General features: G+C 44.3%; 1 protein-coding gene across 1 annotated transcript; it reads left to right on the top strand.

Annotated features, from left to right (window-relative positions):
- Positions 1-262: 262 nt before the first annotated feature.
- Positions 263-21443, top strand: LOC310763114 (vesicle-associated membrane protein 3-like). The gene is made up of 5 exons (XM_083614927.1): positions 263-526; positions 13833-13956; positions 16684-16842; positions 17380-17431; positions 19344-21443. Coding segments are annotated over exons 1-5 (354 nt in total). The 5' UTR covers positions 263-524; the 3' UTR covers positions 19361-21443.
- The last annotated feature ends 1130 nt before the right edge of the window (positions 21444-22573 follow it).

The following is a 22573-nucleotide window of genomic DNA, read 5'->3' on the forward strand; positions in this document are numbered from 1 at the left end:
TGAGAAAGGCTGCATTAGAGCATTGTGCAGAACTGGGGGGACTCAAATTCAAGTCTGCTCCCTGGGTGATCTAGGGCTAGTCACTGTCTCTCTCAGCCTAACCTCACAGGGTTGTTGTGAGAGAGGAAAGGAGGAGCCCTGAACTCTTTGGAGGAAAGATGGGATTCAAATGTAAGAAATAAAAGAGATGTTGGCTTTTCACTGTTTAGCCCTCTTTACCAACGCTACGCAGCTGCTTTGGATTTCGTTCTTTCTTTCCAGGCAGGAGGAGGATTCAGAACTCCACCCCTGCCGGCTGCCCTGGGACTGCCACTGATACAGAAGGTGGAAAGCGGCGCACTGACTCCTCGTCTTCGCGGGTGGGAGCGATGAGGTGCAGACATGCTCAGTAGCTTGTGCCTTCGCCTCAGCAACAGTGCCTACAATCCTAAGAGGCTGTTTGCATCAGAAGGAGAACTGGAAAGCCATCTTTGCTGGCGACTGAGAGAGAGAAAGGGAAAGCCGAGACTATAAAAAGGGGAACAATGTGAGTATCGCCTATTTGGTTTTGTCTTTAAAAGGTTCGCCCTAGCAGCGCCGATGGGCTTTCTGTGGGGGCTCCAGAACGCGGGTGATGTCGAAGCGGCGCTCGGGCGCTGTCCGGCAGCTGTGGTGCTGAAAAACTCCGACTACTCAGCTTGAGCTATGGGCGTGTTCCTTCCTCTACAACTACAGGAGGGCTACAAGGCTTCGAGGGGTCGAGATTCCTTTGCGGGGACACTCCAAGCCCCAGATAGGCTTCTGTTTTCAGTAGAAAGTGGGGAAACTTGGACCTCTGGAGGGTTTCTATTTAGGAAAGCCAACACAGTCCGCGGAAAGTTCATGCCTGCTTAGGAACCATGAAAAGTTGCGATTTGAGCTTTTGTGCGATGGCTTTTTGTTCTGTATTTTGTTCTGAATAGCAGAAGCGGATTACAGTGGAACACAAAACCTCCATTTGTGCTTTATGGGGTATAGCCGAGTGGTGAATGAGGCTGTAATAGAACTCCACTAAAGTAAAGAAGGAGTTCACCCGTGATTTAGCATTGGACCTATAGGCACTTGAAGGTAGTCATAACTGGCAGTTCAGTAGGTAATATACTTTTCTGAGATTACATTACAAGATATATGTTGGTAAAGAGAGGGCTGGAAATACTCAGTATTCTGATTAAGACACATCTCCAATACATATTTCAGCTTGATGTACAGCAAAATAGTGGTCTGATGCCTTCATTTTAGCAATGGGTGGGCCAAGTAGTCCACACTTAGGTGTGCAAAAATTTCTTACCTGCCTCCTTGTGGGCTGAAAGCTTTAAGCTAGCAGTAGGAAGGAGCAATCAGATGACCATCTTGCTTTGCAGCTGACTGTAATTTACCCAGAACCTTCCTCTCCAGGGAGAGCTGCAATGAAGTGGTCTAACACATACTTTACCTGCACAATATCTTGGCTTCATTCTGGTCTCTGGCATATTCAGCAAAGGACTTCAATGAACCCTGGCAAACAAAAACAAAGAAAACTGCAACCATGCAGGGCAGGCAGTACTAGACAGGCAGACTGTTAGCCTGACTTGATATAGGTCATTTCTTTATATTATATTATTTATTATATTTACACACTGCTTTTCAGCCAAGATTGTCTCCCAAGGCAGCTTATAATTAAAAGCCACACTGTAATATAATTAAGGGTATCAAGGCTGGGGGCAGTAGCTTTGGGTTCCTGGCAGAGGGTGATACACTTTAGGTTCCATGCTTTTCTCACCAGAGAGAAAGGGCAAAAAGACATAGGTGGTGGCTGATATTGAAGATACCAGTTCACAAGCAGTCTGTCTGTTGACCTGCAGAGTCTTCAGACCATGGGAGTTGGTGTGTTTCTCACAAGGAGGAGGAGGGAAAGGAATTGCAGATGGACTCTGGGACTTTGTATCTACTTTGTGTTTCTATATCCACTGGCCTCCTGTGAATCGACCTATATCAGGGTGGGGAAACTTTTCCAGCTTGAGGGGCACATTCCCTTCTGGGCAACCCTCTGGAGACCACATGTCAGTGGTGGGTGGGACCAGAGGCAAAAGTGGGTGGAGCCACAAGTGTGAAATTTACCTTTGTGCAGTAGGCTAGTTTCTGTACATGCTCACATTCCCTCTCCATCCAGGCAAGCAAGAATAATTATTAGAGTTCAAGGTACATTCCAGCCATGCAGAGTCACTCAAGCAGGACAGCTAGGCTGGGCTGGACAGAGTCCCAAGGACTAGATTGAAAGGTCTGGAGGGTGGCATTCAATCCTCAAGCCTGAGATTACCCATCCCTGCCCTAGATGGTCATTTGTGCTGAATAATGTGTTCACACTTCTGCTCAGAGACAGAATAGACATTACTATTATGGAGACAAGACTTTATGATCTGCTCAGGTTTCTAAATCTTCAATAGCTTGCTGTGTTGTGTTTCTAACATTCTTATCTAAGCAATGTTACAGCAGGGATGTGAAGCCTGTGGCCTTCCAGATGTTGTTAAACTCCACCTCCTATCAGAACATCCTCTGTTTAATATGTATTGAAATGTTTTGGAAAGATAGTAGGAGCCCATGGCAGAGCACTTTACTGAATGATGACAGTTGTTAAATCTATTTTCTGGTTTTCACATATTTCATTCATATTATAGACATCAGTATTTATAAACAGATATAACCTGGAATGAAATTAAGGCCAGTGAATCTGTGCAAAGCTAGCCCATATGGACACAGTTGTGTTGATTGCTCCAGAACACTGGCAACATGCCACTCAGTAGCACTTATTAAACGACTACAAAAAATATGAAAGGATGAGTAGCCAGTTTGGCACTATAAATATGAGTTACATTACCAGTTAGGCACATTCTGAAGCTATGGTATAAATATGAGCTGGTTTTTCTCTAGGTCAAGCTCACCTGAAAATAGAATGTGGCTGCATGATGCCAGCTTTTTATTCCCAGATACCTCCAAGCTCCAGAGATTCATCTCATGCCAAGCCAAGCCAAGCCAAGCCTTCCCATGGAAACATAGATTGGTGCTTGGAGCCAAGCAGATACAAAAGAACCCATTCATCAATGGGTGTGCCCACCAGGCAAGGAGCAAGTAAAGGCTTTGGAACGTTTGCAAGGTCTCCCATGCAGGGGCTGGCAACCCTGGGCTGATTTCAAAGGTCCTCAGAAAATGAGCAGGTCAAGCATATGACAGCCCTGACCTGTGCTCTTCCAGCAGTCCATTGACTGATGGGGAAGGGTGATTGAGATAGAGAGGAGGCGTGTCAGAGGGAGGAAGGGGAAATGTTTTTTGCACTGGTTCTGCCCACCTCTGCCTTTTGCCCACCCTCCACTGGCATGTGGCTCCTAACAGATTATCTGAAGAAAATGAAGCCCTCCACCCCTGCTCTATTGCAGAGTGAACACCTTACCCAAGACAAGCCACTAGGCTGTAGTTGTCCCCTGTTCTTACATGAATAGCACCTACCCCCAGGTAAGGTGTTCCCAGAAGCTATAGCCCTGTTAGATTTACTTTAGAACCAAGATGGGGGACATTTTTCATTCTGAGGGCCACATGAAACCTTCCAGGCAACCTTCCAAGGGCCACTTGCCAATTGTGGGTGGGGCCAGAGATAACCAAGCAAACCAAAAAAATACCTTTGTATAGTCAGCTCATTTCTACACACACAAGCAAATTTCAAGTTTGGATACCATGCTAATTCTCACAGGGCTGTAGATTTTACAAAGCTAATTGTACATATGTTTGCACAGTCTGGCTTTCAACACCCAGCGTCCTAAAATAGTGGCATGTAGTAAATACTTATGCTTGCCTTTTAAGAGATTCACAGATCCTGCCGTTCTGAATAAGTACATCATAACTGAATTGTTTCACATTTACATACCATTAGAAATGCTTTCCTTCTTCCATAGGTATGGCAAGACATTGGGCATGATTCATCTAAAGTTAGTCATGCCTGAAGCTTCGCTCCTGTGCACCCATACCTTAGAGTAAGCTCCATTGAACACAACAGGACGTACTTCTCAGTAGACATGTGTAAGCTTGCTCTGCATGTCTCATAAGGAAAAAAAGCATTTAACAACATTATATACTGTATGTCACTGATCTATCCCCAAGGAGCTAAGGCGAAAATTGATTGCCTAGATTATTGAAGAGTAAAGCGCATTGACAGCATCCACACAAAATTTGATGTTGGCTATCAGCCCCTTCAGGCAATCAGTTTCTTAATCAATTATCCTGATTTGCTTGCACTCTATAGGATAATTCTTATTAAACAAACACATAACTTAAGATATTTTTATTTTTATTTGATTTAAAATAAAACTCATTTAACTGTGTAGCTATTCTTCCCAGACACTGCTTGGTTTGATGTGGCACCTTGTATCTTTCCAGCATTTATAAACTTGCCCTGCAGTTCACTGCTATTGCTGCTGTGTTGCCTAGCTGTGTGTATGCAAGTAGGCAGGATGACGTCAAATACCTTTATTTGCGTGGGCTGTTCTTTGGTGATTAATGCAACTATTTCCTGCTGCCACATTACATCAACTGTACTAATAGGCCTTCTATATTTATCTTGCTTTGTGTGTTTTCTAGTACTTCCATATTTATTCAAAACAAAGTCACACACAAAAACCTGACAGGGGACTCAGGGCGGCTTACAGCTAAAATAGAAGCAGCCAAAAACATTGGGGGAGGGGAAGCAATTAAACATTAATAGAACACACACACATGCATAAATATGAGCTATTAAAACAAACAGATCATTGCAATGAAAACATCACAGCACCAGCCTTTTCCTTAAAAACAGTCTCCAGAAGACTGCTGGAAATAGGAAGTTCCAACAAGATATTAGATAGGGGACATTACTCTCTGGTAGAACATTAGCGCTGCATAAAGCAGATCTTCAGTTTAATCCCCATTCTGGCCCTGGTGAGAACTAAGCTTGAACCTCTAGTTGATTTTTAGATGCCCAGCCATGGTGACCCTTGATGTCAGCCTTGGTCATAGTGACTAGGAACATTTTTTTACTGGCTTCAGTTGGTGCACCAGCTGCACACTTTCCTGGACAAGATGGACCTGGCTTTGGCCATTCATGCTGTAAGCACACGCACCCTGTATGAAACGCCTCTGAAGACAGTTTAGAAATCTGAATTGATTCAATTTGCAGCTGCCAGAATGTTGATTGGTGCTCGCAATCATACAGCTTTGAATCATCAATGAAGAGATGTCAAAATGTGTGTCTCATCCAAACACTGCCTTGAGGGGGAGAAAAAGTTAGAATGGCCATTTTGGCTACATCAGCACTTGCCTTTGAACATGGGAAATAGAAGGGATGACCATCTCCCGGCACCACCGCATGCTGCTTATTAGGTTGTTCTGTATGAAAGGGCAAGTCTCACATCATCAGATACCTTGATAACATCAAAGCATGTTTACAATCTTTTAAAATTAGATAAAGAAACATTTGGAAGCCTTTGGGACTTCCGTAAGCAAGCCACCAGCTGGAAATGTTACCGCCAAAGGATCATATTGGAAATGTCATGGGTGAGTGGGAGTCAAAGATGGGTGTGCTGGGACCTGACTCAGTGCGTCACACTGGTCCCCTGTCTCACTTGACAGCATCACTGGTCGCAGTCATCTCTGTTGTAAGTGCTTCCCAGGGAATGAGTCACTGATTGAATGACCTTCTGTTCCTGGCATCCTGGCCTTCTGTCACCCTGCAGATGCATTGTCTTCCTTTGTTACACCTGGATAACAACAGAATCTTTTTCACTGGTGTGGGTTTCATGCGCTTTTAGCTTTTGCACATTGCCTGATTGCAGAGGTAAAGCAGGTTTTAATGGCAGCATATAGATAAAATGGAACATTCTGTTGTTATAGTCTCATCCCAGGAAATGACTTACCCTCCTCCCTTTGTTTTATCTACCTGTAGAGGATGATGAGTCAACACTACTGATTCAACACTTACTGTTCACTACTCTTCCATTCCTGGATGTCTGTTAAGTAGTTTGCAAAAGATCGTGGACAGTGCAGAAGATTATTCAGCCCTCAGCTTTGCAGGCAGTTTATTCTACCTCCTACACACACACACACACACACCCCTACCATTAGGGTAAGCAACACAGCTGCCTCAGGCAGCAGGTACTGGAGGGTGGGAAGCCAGTAATGAAGCATAAGCATTTGAGGGCACAACTGCGGATTCCATACAGGGGGCTGCCCAGTGCCCCCGAAGCTGCCCTGCTGCCCTCAGGTGTGTTGAAGCATCCCGTCCCGTTGACAGGGTTGAAGTAAGATTCAATTACCAGTTTGGATTGAATGTGGAGGGTGTGTTGAATGGGGAAAGGGGATGGTCCTTTGTCTCAGGCAACAGAATGTCTTGGGCAGACCAACAAGGATAGCTGCCAATGCTTGCTACTTATCGTTCACTTCATAAAATCATAAGGTTGTGGAGAGGGGAAGACTTTACCAGGCCCTGCCTTGCCCCATCAGTCTCTGAAAGGTAGATCTGTGCACCACAAATGGAGAAGTGATAGCGATTTCCTTTCCCAGTGCCTCTTTGGGAGTATTAATGCTTGAAGCTTTTAATGGTAAACCTGTGATGCAGGATGGATGAACAAAACAAGTAACACTAAGGCTACCATCCTATACACTAGCGGTGGGGAACATATGATGAGCCTGCTGAATCAAGTCAGTGGCCCATCCAGTTCAGCATCCTGTTATGGCTGTGGCCAACCAGGTGCCTGGAGGAAACCTGCAACCTGGACCTGAGCACAAGATCATTCTCCCCTTCTGTGGTTTCCAGTAACTGGTATTCAGAAGCAATACTGCCCCTGTCCGTAATCTTTGGCCTCCAGAAGTTGCTGACCTGTGTTTTTCCCCTCTCCTTTCCCTAGTATTTTTGTGTCCTTCCTCTCTTTTTTCACCTCCAGATATGCACCGTATGTTAAGATTTGTTAGACTTGGGAAAACAGGCATAGAAATAGAATTCCTCCTGTGTGTTTTCACACATCCTTAATTGGCAGTGTTTACTAAAAGTATGCCAAGTTTAGGGACTGGGCATGGCTGGAAGTGATAAGCAAGAATCTGGTTTTATTGGTGCTCTCCTGTGATTGCGGTTGGTCAATGGTTAATGGTGTGAATAATCATTTTTAAGGAAGAAAGATCAGCAAGTACGTATCACAGATGAAAACGTTTTTACGTGCTGTGCAAAATGTGTGACAACCCTTGGCGTAAATATATTCACTGCTTGTACCAACACTTTTGCTTCACAGGGACAGGAAGTCTTCGTATCACACAGTTTTTGATGACTGCATGCGCATCTTCATGAGCATAAAGATATAGTTATAACAGGCTACTGCATGCTTCCTTGTTGCTGTTTTAAATGGCATCTGAATGCTTTTTCTCCAAACAATTTGCACTTGATTATTCTTAGCTTCTGTCCATGCCCTGGAGAATAATCTAGAAATCGTGGATGCAAAAAGTAATTTTGTCAAGTACGTATTGAAAACTGCCCATATTTTCAACCCCTCAAAAACCCACCCTTTAAATTTTGTTCCACTCACCTTTATTAGGAAAAAACCTTGGATGAAGGGCGGTATGGAAATTTAATAAATAAATAGGGCTTACATAGCTTGACTAGACTGTGTACCCTGTGGGCATATCGACACCATATGTTTAAAGCATTCTTATATCACTTTAACAGTCATGGAAAGTCCTGGGAAGGGCTTTTTTTCCAGCTGGAACTCACCAGAACTCAGTTCCGGCACCTCTCAAATGGGTTGCATTGCCTTTGTAAGAGAACAAGGGAGGCGCTCATGGTGAGTTCTGGCCAGTGATTTGTGGTGACCTGTACTAATCAGGATGCAAGAGTCAGAGGCAGGGGAAGCTTCAGAGCTGGAGGGGGGAGCACAGGACGGGCTGGAAGAAGAGGGGGGTCAGGCACGTGAAGGGCTAGGTGCTTCCCCACCCTCTCCTGCACCACTGTCATCCAGAAACATGAGAAAATTGAGGTGGGAAGAGCAGAGGCAACTTCCACACAGGCATAGTCTCCAGCTGTACACACACAGCCCATCGGGAGGAGCTACCTAAACTGGTAGAGGGGGAGTAGCCCCTGTTGCTGCAGTTGCTCAGTAGAGCGCAGGCCTGGGAATTGCTGCCTAGATCAGAGGTCGGCAACCTAAGGCCCATGGGCCAGAAGCGGCCCATGAGGGTTGCTTAACTGGCCCATGAGCCGCCCCCGAACTGAGCCACTCACTCAGCTAGTCCCCGTGCGCTGCGCTAAACCAGCGCAGCACAGCATGGGGACTCTCTTCCATGGCTCTGGAAATCACTTCTGTGCATGCCCAGATGCCAGAAATCACGTCTGCACATGTCCACGGTGCCGGAAATTGCTTCTGTGCATGCCCAGAAACTGAAAATCACGCCTGCGCAGGCGCAATTTTTGGTGTCTGAGCATGCGCTGAAGTGATTTCCAGCACCGCGGACATGCGCAGACGTGATTTCCAGTGTCACTCTGCGCCGGTCCAGCCCACAGAGGATCTCCACAGGAGTGATCCAGCCCATGCCCGTTAAGCCTTGCCGACCCCTGGCCTAGATCCTAGACTGGCGTGTGTGGGTATTCGGAGCCATAGAATGACTGTAAGTGCCAGCTTGACAATAAAGAGTTAACTTTCTGCTGTGTGCATTCCTTGAGTGTGGAGTGACTTTGACACCTGGCCTCCAAGGAGTATGCCTCAGCCATCGTTGCCGCTGCAGTGGCAGCAGCAGTGGGCAATGCGTTGTTTGGAGGCTGGCTCTGCTGCCCCTGTGGATCCTGCGGACTGAAACCTCACCTTGCCTCATGACTAGGCCAGTCCTATGCATGAGCACTGGAGTCCAGCAACATTGGTCAGTCTCATCCCCAGTCTAGGCAAATCCAGCTTTCCCCACCTTTATGGATTTTGTCGTTCTGCTGTAGAGACAGCTGCGCTCAGTGCTGATTGGCTGACAACGGCAATCAGTCTTATCCAGCACATGTTGCAATATTTTGCACACTGCTTGTGCTCATTTGGGACCCTGTTTTTATGAAAAGCGCAATCAATTTGTAAAATACTGTGTAACGTTTTTGGGGAGGGGGCTGTATCCTTGGAGGGAAATAAATCCTTCTCAGCAGCACAGTGAGAGCGCCGGCAGAGGAGAGTGGCTTTTTGCTTGCGAGCTGGAGAAAGTGGGGCCAGAGCACAATGGGGACTAGCAGTTTTGGATCCAATGTGGCAGCCACGAGAGAGAGACAGGACCCACTTGCGGGTGTAATGCTATAACCCCTCCATTGTAGGCTCAGGTTGTATATATGTGTAAATAAACCATATATCATGAGGACAATCTCTCACTGTCCAAAAGGAAACATAGAGTCTGCTAAGCCCCTAGTACCCCTGGAATCTCTCACTATTCAGAGAATGGGGTGGCATGTAACAGTATTATTTAGCATTTATTGCAATGGTGTGGTCTCTTTGATCACAAGGTAGAAAAAGAGTTCCCATGCTTATGAGGTAGCCACAATTTACTGACCTGTGGAAAAGATTTCAAGGAGACTTAGGCTAGTGGCAGAACTGATGTGTTCCTCACATGGGGTCCAAGAAGATCCCGTCTGAGTAATATATCCATCATCCAAACTATCCAACTTAAAAAAGGAAACAAATTTATGGACCTTATACCGCAATAGGTCTTCCTTCTGCTGTGTGAATATTACTAAGTGCTAACATACAGAAGTGATTCATCTTGGTGCTTGTCAGATGTGTTCGTTGTGGATTCAAGGTGAGCAAATGCTACCTTCTGACTCAGTCAGAAGAAAGAGCTGGTAGATGGGATGGCAGGTAATAAATCCACTAGTTTAGGGAGTTGGGTCTGGTTAATACAACAGGAATCTTCCACGCCTGTGATCCTGTATCTGTGAGAGTAGAGTCTATGAGAGGAAACCTGTCAGACTGGTCTTAGCTGCTCAGCTAAGTTTCCATTATTCACATTTTGAAAGTGTGCGCTCTGTTGCCTTAAAGACAATTTTCTCCACCTCTCCTGCCTGGATGCCCATCATTGTAAGATGGAGAAAAATGAGAGCTGGGCTAATGCTGGAAGCTGGGGACACATGTGGTGCTCTGTGCTTGGCTTAGAGATCCCTGGAAACCTACTGGGGAAGCAAGATCTATAGGAGTGTTAATGCTGTGAGGTCCCCCTCCCACCAATCCTATCCTCCCTGGAGAGAGCGGTAAATTGGGGTGCCACCACTGAGAAGACCCTTTCTATTTTATCACCACCACCATCATCATCATCATTTATTAATACCCTACCCATCAGACACTCTGGGTGGCTTCAAACATAATAAAAACACAGCAAATGTCAAACATTAGAAACAATCATAATGCATGGAGCTGCCCTAATAAGACACCTATTTGCAAGCAAATCATAAATTAATAGATTGCAATTTTGTGAGGACTATTCAGATCAGCTTTAGAAGTCACATCTCAGAACATCACTTATTCTTTGCTGCACCACTCTATTTAAAATATTTTTTTTCTTGATAAGTCATCTGCCGGCATGAATTGTAGACATTCTGCAGTATGTAGGCATTCTGCAGCATGTAGGCATTCACAATTACAGGGATGCGGGTGGCGCTGTGGTCTAAACCACTGAGCCTCTTGGGCTTGCCAATCAGAAGGTCAGTGGTTTGAATCCCCACAACGGGGTGAGCTCCTGTTGCTCTGTCCCAGCTCCTGCCAACCTAGCAGTTTGAAAGCACACCAGAGCAAGCAGATAAATACGTAGGTACTGCTCTGGCGGGAAGGGAAGGTAAAGGGTGTTTCTGTGCTCTCTGGCATTTGTCACAGTGTTCTGTTGTGCCAGAAGCAGTTTAGTCATGCTGGCCACATGACCCAGAAAGCTGTCTGTGGACAAATGCTGGCTCCCTCGGCCTGAAGTGAGATGAGCACTGCACTCCATAGTTTCCTTTGACTGGACTTAACTGTCCAGGGGTCCTTTACCTTTACAGAGGAATTCGCAAGCCTCTCAGCTTGCATATAAACCCACTGCAAAGCCTCTTACAAACTGATCTTCATTTCTCACAGCATGGCAATGTGTCTTTGGTAGTAGGCAGTGTTACTAATGTCGTTATATGCTGTATGATCAATCATTGCAATGTTGGCAGCCAACTGATAGACTCTGCCCTACCATAGATGGCAACCACTGTCAGTAACGAGTTATAGGCATGCAGCAGAACAATAAATTCATAGTTAAAACAATAGATTATAACAGCAGCACACAAACAAACAGAGGGTGACAAACCACACACTTCCTGGCCCCTTTGCAGTTTCCTAGGGACTATTCCAGCTCTGTGCCTATAGTTTTCAAAGTGAGAAGGTGAAAGATTCCAGGAACTCTAGAGACACTCACTGGATGCCTTGTAATATACCCTAATAACACACTATTAGGCTGTGTACACACCACATATTTAAAGCACATTCCTTCCTCAAAATAATTGTGGCAGCAGGGGGAGGAATCCTGCTCAGCTGGCCAGAATTCCATGCAACCCCCTTCTTGATTCATGCAACCTGAATCAGTTTTCATCCCATCCCTAATCATTTGCTGTTATATGCTGTTTCATTTTTGCATTTTGCTTCATTCCCAGGGATTTCTTTGGCACTTCTAGAGGAGGTTGGCTGTCTCCCTGTGGGATTAAATGACGAGGGACCTTTCAGAAAGGACAGTGAGTCACAGGAGTGTGGGAGGAAGGAATCATTAGGAACTGTCAGGCCAGTGGGCGTGAGGAAGACTTGCTGGCCGATGTTCAGCCACCAGTACAGATTGGATCTGTCAGGAAACCTCCAAAGGGATGTTTTTGGTAATGAAAAACAGGCTCCTGGAGAGAAAAGACTTGCCTTGTGGATTAATTTGAACAGAAACAAATGCCAATTTCCTCTCATTCGTATATCAATGTTTCAGTTTTGTTTTCATTCTTTACAAACCTTAGGAAGCTGACCTCAAATGTGAAATACGGATCAACGAAGGGAGGTGGTGCAGATCAATGGTTAAAGCACTAAACTTCCGGGCCTGAAACTGTGCAAATAGTTGCCTTGTGCATTCCTAGATTTATACATGGGACAGTGATGCCCTAGGACAAAGTTGAGGAATCTTTTTCAAGCACTTTTCGTTGCACCCCATGAGGGGAAATGGGCTGTGACGTGCCTGGGTCCCCCTTCAGTGTGCAAAATTCTGGCTGGAATTTGTCCTTCAAATGTGAAAATGCCTCTTACTTGCCTGGATGGAAAACAATGTGTACATGTAGAACCTCTGACTTAGGTGTGGCTGAAATGTAGCCTTATCAGGCAAAAGTAAGAGTCACTTTTATTGGTCCCCCTACTTTCAATCTGGCCCTGGTTACCACAGGCACCCAACCCAACCCAGCCCTGCTTCTCACCTTCCTTGAGGGATTTTTTCCCCTTCTTCAGGCTGGAATGTGCCCTTGAACTGTGAGGGTGCCTCTTCCTTGCCCGGACAGAGAATGGAGAGATAGATATGAATGTTGTGGGGAGAGGAATAGAAACCAAAGACTTTTGGGTGGCTCAAACATAGCCTACTATACACAGGCAGAGCCTCAAATTAATTGCACCATCGTATTTTTGCCTCTGGCCCTAGCCACATTTATCTATTCCCCCCCCTTACATTGATATCCTGCCTTACATTCATCCTAGAAACCAAAATGGCCTGCATGTGGTTCCCTTCAACAAGATGGTGTGCTCAGATACTTCCACACCACAGTCTGTGACTTTTGAGGCATGTGGTTAAAGGCATGTGGGTATGGAGGGTATGGAGTTATGCAACCCCTGAGCCAAGGAGATAATTAACTATACAACCTTTAGAAGGCATCTGAAGGCAGCCCTGTATCTGGAGGTTTTAACATGTATGATGTTTTATTATGTTTTTCTATATGTTGGAAGCCACCTCGAGTGGCTGGGGCAACCCAGTCAGATGGGCAGGGTATAATGATGATGATGATGATGATGATGATGAAATAGCACATCCTGATTTTCATCAGATAAATATTGGAGGGTATGTGTGGCCCCCAGAAAGTTGCTAATGACACAATATGGCCCTCAAATTAAGAGAGATCTGCTCAACCGTGTCATAAAGGCAGGGGCAAGGGGTGATATTTCCATAGCCAGCATTCTGGGAGAAGAGAGTGGGGTTGGCTGGGTGCACTCTATGCCTTTAAAGCACATTTGAAGCACATCCTTTCCCCTCAAAGAATTCTGAGCACTGTAGCTTGTTCTCATTTTCTCAGAACTGTAACTTAGCAATTAGAGAAAAATACAACATTGCGTGATGCTCCTGCCAGTGGAACGTTGGTTAGGATGTAAGCCATATCATACAAGGGTGAAGGAATGACTGCCGGGTGTGGAGCACACTTCCACCTGCAGACAAGCCACAGCTGTCTGAACATCATGCCCTCTATCTAACCTTTGGCTTTCTCAGTGGTCTGCCGTGCCCTGTCTGTGACCTTTGTCTCCTTCGTCACACATTGTTCAAGGGGGAAATGACGCGGTGGAAACAGGTGCCAAAATAACTTTGTACCACCCCTCGATCTTGGGACTGGAAGATGTGTAAAGGTCACAGTCCAAAATGTATCTGACTGGTTTTGCATATTGTGCTAATAAAAAGAACCTCGGCAGAGCTAGCTGGCAGCTTGCTTATGCACAGCTCACCTGCATTACCAACTCCTGCCTCATGTCCTTCACTTCACAAGGGTATAAATATGTGCTGGGTTTCTGATTTAGGTCAGCAGCAGCTCCTTCCCAAGGTGCAGGAGGAGCCCCCAGTCCAGGTGCAGCAGGGGCTCCACTCCAGACCAACGTGACCAGCAATCGTAGGCTGCAGCAAACACAGGCTCAAGTGAATGAGGTGAGCTGAGCACAAGGCACCTTGCGTTGTCTTTGTTGAGGTCTGTGGATTTCAGGATTGTGATCTGGGTCATCTGTTGAGTGCCAGTTTTGAATATGCCACTCACCTATGGTGCACTGTCATTGTCCCAAGGAGAAAACTCATGTAACAAATTCTGCATTGTTGTTGTATTGTGGTGGTCTACCCTTTTTCATGTTTCTTGAAGTGACTAAAGCTGCAATCGTAGCCCCACTTACCTGGGAGTAAGCTGCCTGAATTCAATACTTCCAAGTGGACATGGTGAGGATTGAGTAGCTCTTGTGTCCGAGGTTCTGTGCATCGTCTTTTATGTCTCTCATCTGCCTTAAAAGCTCTTGTATGTTTAAGGCAGAAGCTGAAGATGGAACAGGGCATAGTTGGGGCAGCTTCGGACAACACAGACAGGCATAAGAAAGCGACAGGCACACAAACTCTCATTCCTTCATGCATCGACAGACACAAGAAGCAGAGTCAAACACTGTCTCTCATCAATGCACAGGACACAGCTAACATCACTGGGAGTTTGTGGGAAGAAATCCACTAAAGTAGAGGTGGGGAGCCTTCATCGCATGAAGCAAATCCGGCCCAACAGGCGACCTCCCCATTTGGCCCACTTGGGGTGGGCGATGAAGTGTAGGTGAGTTCCCACGAGGCAAGACACAGTGATAACAGCAAGAACCTTCACTGACTACATAATTGGGTAACAGGGGCAAAGCAACTGCTTATATACATTTCTGAAAGCCTGGGCCACTCCCACTCCCAACATGATTGGCTGTCTAAACTTCCAAGCTGCAAATCACAACTCAGAGTTCAAGGGCCAATGGCAGCAGCCCAAACCCTGAAATGTTCTGTGATTGGACATCATGTATCCAATCAGAACACAGGAGCTCAGAATCCTTAGTCCAGACTCAAGCTCAGGCAACACAGACCACTGAATATATAACAGGCAACCCGCCTTTTTGCACTACTGTTGTTATTATCCCTGAGCTCAGAGCTCAGCCTGCCACTGCCACCCACCAGCCTCTGCAAATCTGCTGCTTGCTTTTCCCCCCATGCCTGCTTGAGTCACCACTTCTGTCTCACTACTCTGCACTTGCATCCGCCCTCACACATGCAAGTGAATGAGCCAGTCCGCCAGCAAGCCAGCCAGCAGGCCAACGTTTGCTGCTTATCGACCACCTTCTCATCTCCTGCCACCTTCTTGCCACCATCAAAGACCAAGGAGAGAGGTGAGAGCCAATTTGCATTTCAGCCACACATGTTAACAGCAAACAGCAGGTTTCCACCAGCTGCCTCTTGTCCCAGAACAAACCTGCAGCCAAGCCAGTTGTGTCCCCTCCCCCTCTACTTCCAAGTCAGCTGACAGCATTAAGTGGCAATGTGGGAGCAGCAGCAGGAACAGAAAATCTGTGCTCAGTTTCCTACAAAATACTGGCATTGGTATTGGGGAAATGCAATAGTCCCACAAAAGAATCATTGCATTTGGGGGATTGCATTTGGATCTCACAGAACAAGCACATAACAGTTCTTGTCCATTTGCTGCAATTTGGAGAAGTGGGGAGTCCATCTGAAAAGATCCTTAGAAAATGTCCATTAATATGTGGTGCCATATTAAACATATCCTCAAGGTGGCACTAAACATCCACACCATAATAAAATCTATTACTATTACAGTTTTGGGTGTTTCTGTGAAAAATGTCAAGCTGTTGAATCAGTTTGGTATTATTTGCAGCTGTCATTCACTGGAGTACTTCATTAAGAAAACTTTTCAGTCTTGAGTGTTTCACTTTCTTCACCGTTAGCTGAAATTAAATAGTTGAAATTAGAATTCTTTGGTTGCTTCTTCATTTAAGATAGCTACTCTTTTCTTTCTCTAAATGGAAATAAACAGCCCTAGCCTTTGGGTGTTTCCTTCAGAATTAAGTATCACTTAAGGGGCTTATTTCCTGCCAAGTGCGATTAGAAATGCAGCCTAAGACATTTACTTAAATAAAAATTTTATTAGTTTTGCATAAAGTTATACACAATAACTATAACCATTCCAAATCATAAAAATAACAAGGTTCTTTCAAACCTTCAGACCTCCTTCCCCCTTCCATAGGTTCCATTTCTAAAAAGTTTTTCCTTTCCTTTTTCCCTGCATCTTTTACCATTATCCGTCTATTATATAATCATAGTAACCAAAATTCATTTCACATTGCAAGTGTCATTGTATCCCTGCCAATGATTTTAACTGTCTACAGTGGCCTTTTAAGAATACAATAAAGTTATTCCAGTCTTTTTAAAAACACTTGTTCTTCCTGGTTTCTGATCTTTCACGTTAGTCTTGCCATTTCTGCATATTCCATCACAGCCTAAGGCGTTTAAACCATCAATCCCTGCCTTGTATTTGACTAATTCAGTTGTTCCTCTTTCCTGCACAGAGCAAATAGACAGAGGGGTTATTGGAATTGGCAGTAGGACATCACTGCTTCCCCCAGCCCCATACCTGACATCTGCCCATGAATTTGCCCATGGTCTGAAGATGCTTAGTCTCACCTTTTGGACGTTGCACAAGTTTGAAAATGTGGTGGGGGGGCACAAGGATGAAGAGCATAGCTCTCTGTTTCTCCTTCCATACATTCATTCTCTGCATGGAGGGGAAAGACCTGACTAGGCCTATAGGTCACCACCCCAGTGTTTTACAAGCTATTGATATGTCCATTTCAGGTGGTGGATATAATGCGAGTCAATGTGGACAAAGTACTAGAAAGAGACCAGAAGCTTTCGGAGTTGGATAACCGGGCGGACGCCTTGCAAGCTGGTGCCTCCCAGTTTGAAACTAGTGCAGCTAAACTGAAGAGGAAAAACTGGTGGAAAAACTGCAAGGTAAACGTTACTACTGCAAGGGTGTAATCAGGACATAGTTCCAAAAGAACGAGTGCAAAGATTAAACTAGGGGTGGCCAGACATTCAGCCTGCTGCTGCAGCCGCTGTGTTTTTATTTGAACCCCAAGATCCACCAACAAAAGTCAGGTGCAAAATAGATAGAGGTGGGAGGTCGTACACATCAAATTAAGGAAGAGAGCACCTTTTCAGTACCAGAACTGAGTTCAGTACTTTCAGATCAAACCTCACTTCTGCATTTCTGCCTTTCACCGGTCTGATTTTGGTGGGGGAGGAGCCTAATTGTTTTAGCTATTGTTAAATGACTGGGAGTCAGAAACCCCATGGCAATCTGTTGCAAGTTGCCCAGACATCTTACGAGTAGATCATGATCTACTTTTCTTACAGCACATGTTTGTTGCCTGGGAAATCTGAAGTATCAGCTGTAGAAGGCAAACAGCCTGTCCAAATGTACAGGCAAAGCTAACCTTTCTCTGTTTTCCTCCCCTGAACTGACTCTCCCTCTCTCTCCCTCTCTAGATGATGATCATCCTGGGTATCGTATGTGCAGTCATTCTCATCATAATTATAAGTGAGTGGTTCAATTCTTTGTTTTGAATTACCTTCACATTTCATTTCATGACTACTGACAAACTGTTCTGAAGGTAAAAAAAAGAGTGAACAAATAATTTTACAAGTTTGGAATTTCCCAGTGTCTCCTTCTCTCACCAACCCACCCCCCAAAAATATCACCAATGCCCCTTCTCAGTGTTTTTCTGTGAAAAAAAATGTTTAGGGGTACTCGCATTCTGTCTGAGACTCAGGAAATGAGGCCGCCATCGGGGGTAGCAACAGAACTGAAGATTCATAGTGCTAGAGAAGAAATTAAAATTTTTAAAATGTTTAGTTTCTTCTCCCATTAGATTCACAAAATGTTTAGGGGTATGCGTACCCCTGCATCCCCCAGAAAAAAACCACTGCTCCTTCTATAAGGAGGCACACTAAGTAATGCTTCCTTTATAGCTGGCTTGTTTTTGCTTAAGTATCCATTGTATAACTGCTTAATTTTCTCATTGCTAAAGGGACAAACCTTTTTCATGATGAAGTAGAACACTTACGTAATTATAAAAGCTCTAATCTTGGTCTTAAAATCAACAACAAAAGTCTTTCTGAATCCAGGGTCGGTCATTAAATTAGCTCGGTGCTGCAAGAGCTGGACAAAGCCCTTCTGGTGGCTTGGTAGGGGTGGATTAGGAAACCTGAAACCTGGAAAGCTTGAGATGTGTTGAGATTTCATCATAACAAGGTGTATGCGTAGGACAGTAATGTATTTATTTTAATACTGTAAACCCACATTCAATGTCCTGTTAAGGAAAGCATTGTCATATTTAGAATATGGCATTGCACCTGAAATTATAGATTTATCTTGTACAATACCCATTACAGTTTTATGACACTGCAAACCTATGCACTGTGCACAGGATTGCACCTTGAAGGTAATATATTAATAACAATCTGGTTTGGTTAAAATAACCAACACTACCAATGTTTCACTGTGACGACCAGCATTTCAAAAGGGTTGCATTAAGTTAACCAGTTTTGCTATGAGCAAGAGAAGAAAAAACATGGCTTTTAAACCTACTTGCTGCATTAAAATTGCAGCATAGACACAAGCATATGACAATAATTTCATCGCCTTGTGGTAGCTATGGACAGATGGACTTCAGTTGGAAACGGGACTCAGCTTGCAGGTACTTCTGGGTCCACTGCTGTCGCTTGAGGCTCTTGTGGCCTCAGCAGCATGGAATGCCTGCCATCAGGTTGGGCTGGTACCCTATGCTCTGGTAACCTCTAGGTTAGATTACTGCAATGCATTATACGTGGAGCTGCTCTGAAGGTCATTTGGAAACTTTAGCTGGTGCAGAATTCAGCAGCCTGGTTGCTCACTGGGGCAATATGTTATGGACTTCTAATGCCAATCCAGGCCCAATTCAAAGTCCTGGTTTTGTGGAATGCACTCCCAAAGGAGACTTACCTGGTGCCTTCTTTGTGTATCTTTTCGTGCCTGGCAAAAGCACCACTGTTCTCCCAGGCCTTTGGATAATTAAACAATTTATGGTCTTTCAAATTGTTTGGTAGGGTTATTGTTTTTGCTTGTTATATTGTTATGTATTTTTGTGTTTTTTTATAGTAAACCACCCTATGAACCTCAAATGAAGAGCGGTGTGTGTGTGTGTGTGTGTGTGTGTGTGTAATATCCCTCCTGACATCAAATGACCTCCCCCACTGCCCCATTTTTTTACTCAAGTCCTGCTAACTCCAGTACAAAACTCCAGTACAAAGCCGTGAATACCTTTATTTGCTTACTTCATTTCATTTCATTTTTAAATTCGCATATATAATTTTGTCACTGAATTGCTCTTTGTGTTTTGATTGGATAAGCATGCTCATTTCCCTGACTGAAATATTAAATATTTACCTTCTTCATTCTTCTTTTCTTCCAGTCTATTTCTGCAGCTGAACCACTCGTGGCAAATGGCTTGTTTCCTGATAATCTCTCAAATGAAGCCTGCTTTTTAATTCCTTGTGTCTTGGGGCTCTTAGCCTGCAACAGTATGTAAGAATTCAGTGATTCAGTATAGTCTGATTTTGTTTCCCTTTTGGTATTATGTCACACACACACACACACACACACACACACACATTGTGTGTGTGTGTGTGTGCCAGCAAATACTGCCAACCAATGCCACTTATTGATCTCTCACTGTGTCTTCACATGTGCCCATGCTGACCTTCAGAAACAAATTTTTGGAAACCATTTAATATATATATATTACATTGAGCAAGAAAAGTTTTGGAGTTTGTACGTAAAGGCACCTTCCAAAACAGGTATGCGTGATTAGATATCGGGGCCATCATTCTCAAAATGTGTCTAGGAGACCTCTGTCTCAGTGATAGATGATTGTCGTAAAAGCTGAGCACCCACTAAATATGCTGAGGTCAACAAGAGCTTCATATCCACTGGGCACTTTATCAGCAAGTGTAATTTTACTATCAAAAGGAGGTATCAATCCCAATAAGACTTAGTCTCCAAAGCAATGAGAGTTTCTAAATTATTTGTATAGAAACACAAAGATGGCTTGCTTAAGCCATGTAGTCTAAACTTGGAGCATCTGGCTTAGACCTCTTTACTGGTAGGGTTCACATGGGGACATGGGAAATGCTTGATAACCCTGCCTTCCCAAGGTGAGGGGCAGTGACCTAGTGAAGCCCAACAGGACAGCTTACTCTATGGTCTTAACCCCTTCATGTATTAATTAGACTCAAGCACGTTGCTAATATGAGGCTGGATATCCCACACCACCAACAAAGGAGGGACATTTCAGTGAGGACACCCTCAAACCTGAAGCCAGCTTTGTCCACCACTCTAAGCATTATACTATACAGCGGTACCAAATGGAATCCATTTTGGAAGTCCATTCGACTTCCCAAACATTTGGGAACCAAGGCGCAGCTTCTGATTGGCCGCAGAAAGCACCTGCAGGCAATTGGAAGCTGCATAAGCTGCGTCACACATTTGGGTTCCAAAGAAGGTTCAAAAACCGGAACAATCACTTCCAGTTTTTAATTATTCAGGAGCCAAAACGTTCAACTCCCAAGGAGTTTGAAAACCAAGGTATGACTGTATTGACACAGATACACCACATAGGCATAGCCAAGGTTTATTTTAGGAGGGGCAGGCTTTATGCTGGGGGGGGCAGAATTGAGTTATCTGTGATGCAATTGGTCAGTTAAGTATTTTTATTTATTTACTTGATTGGGGGGACAGCTGCACCCCCCAGCTATGCCCATGGTGCACCAACCCTAAGAGCATTATATTAAAAGAGGGATAGGAAGTGCTCTCTGACTCTCCCAGTGTTGTTGGACTCCCATTCCCATCTGCCCCAGCTAGCATGGCCAGGGATGATGGGAGTTGTAGTCCAACAACATGTAGAGTGTTGCAGGTTCCTCATCCTTGTATTCAAATGACTACTCATAGGGGAAATAGACAGAGAGATAGATACGCACACTTCTGGACAAATAACACATGTATGTATATTAGGAAAGAATAAGCTATGCCTTAAAAAAGTATGCAGGGAGTATATGTACCAGTGAGTGGGCATTTCTCTTTTTCCGAAGCTTTCTTAGTTTTCAGTTCCTTGGGATGTTTTCAGTTCCCTCTAACATCAGGAGACGGGGGGCTTGAGACTCTTCCTGGCCTCTGCTATTTGGCCTAGAGGGGGTCTTAGCTCACCATCATAGGGGAGATTTGAGAGCTTACTTCTCTCTCTTTCCCTCCTGTGGAAAAACTACCATTCTCAGTGCCTTCCTTCCTTCTCCAGTGCTCTTGCTACTAAATTTCCTTGGCCAGACCGTCGCTCTCTCGTTCTCTTCTGTTGTCCTCCTCCTCCTCAATTTTCGGAAACTTTTAAGAGTATGATTCTTTGTGATGAAAAACACATGTAACCTCTGACTTGCACCTTGCAGGATAGAACACTTCCCATAATTGGCTACTTGGTAAGCAGGTGATAAAATTGAACTCACTATTCTGTTTGTTGTTGCTTTTTTAAACCCCCCCCTCAAAAAAAAAAATCAAGTCAAGTCCAGTCTTAAAAAGCCACTTTATGGTCTCCTCCTGAGTTAAGAAACTCTACTTTCAGGACAGGGAAATATCTTGAATATATAGGGCAGATCAAGAAAACACATCTCATTAGCAATGTATGCACATACTCCTAAAAGTAGAATTTTCTATACATGTGATATGCAGTGCATACTGTAAAGTCAATGACTATATTCTTTGCTTAGAATGAACCGAGGACCTTGAAGTAGGAAGGGAGTGTTCGTTCAGGCTCACAGTCATGTCTCCAGTTTGTACTCCAAGCAGAAAGTACTGTAAATTGTTCAGCATATTAAACCCAAGCAGCAGACGGCTGTCTCTGCCTTCTTGACCTGCCACCTCTAACCAAAACCTTCTTCCTTCTCTTCTTGGTATATGTTGAAATCTTTCATTGCAGAGAGAGAGAGAGAGAGAGAGAGAGAGAGAGAGAGAGAGAGAGAGAGAGAACTAGGTTTGCCACATAGTTTACCAGCTCTTCATCTTTACCTTCCATAGCCACCTTTCAATACTCTACACATCTATGTTAAATCTACTTTCTTCCTTCAGGTCAGTGCTTTTACAAGATGGGAACTGAGTGTATTTTCACTCAGTCTGGCACAGAAATCTTCATTCTGTTTTCTCGATTTTCATTGTGTTCCCCACCCCCACCTTATGATGTAAATATTATCATATATACATATACACACAATATCAAGTGTAAGAATATAGAAAATATAAAAAACAAAACCTGCAATACCACACATAAAAATAATGGGGAATAAAAAGGGGAAAGGTCAATGTGGGGGGAATCTATTCTGAGGGACTGGATCCTCTGGAACAAATCTGGGGACATAAAGGAGCTTCGTGTGGGAGGAGTGGATGGGAAAGTTCCATTGCACAAGTGGAAGTCGGCTTGCACTGTGCTGGACTTCACCCAATACAAATAGACAAACTTTATTTGCCAGAAGCAAATTTCTATATTTGTTAATATCTAAACTAATATCTCAACTGCATCCATTTTTCATTCAGTTCAGTTCACAGGTTTATTGTTCTAGCCAAAGGACCATGGCAAACTTGTATTAAGCAACAGTATTAATA

This window comes from Podarcis filfolensis, assembly GCF_964270895.1.
Source record: "Podarcis filfolensis genome assembly, chromosome: 5".
NCBI lineage: Eukaryota > Metazoa > Chordata > Lepidosauria > Squamata > Lacertidae > Podarcis > Podarcis filfolensis.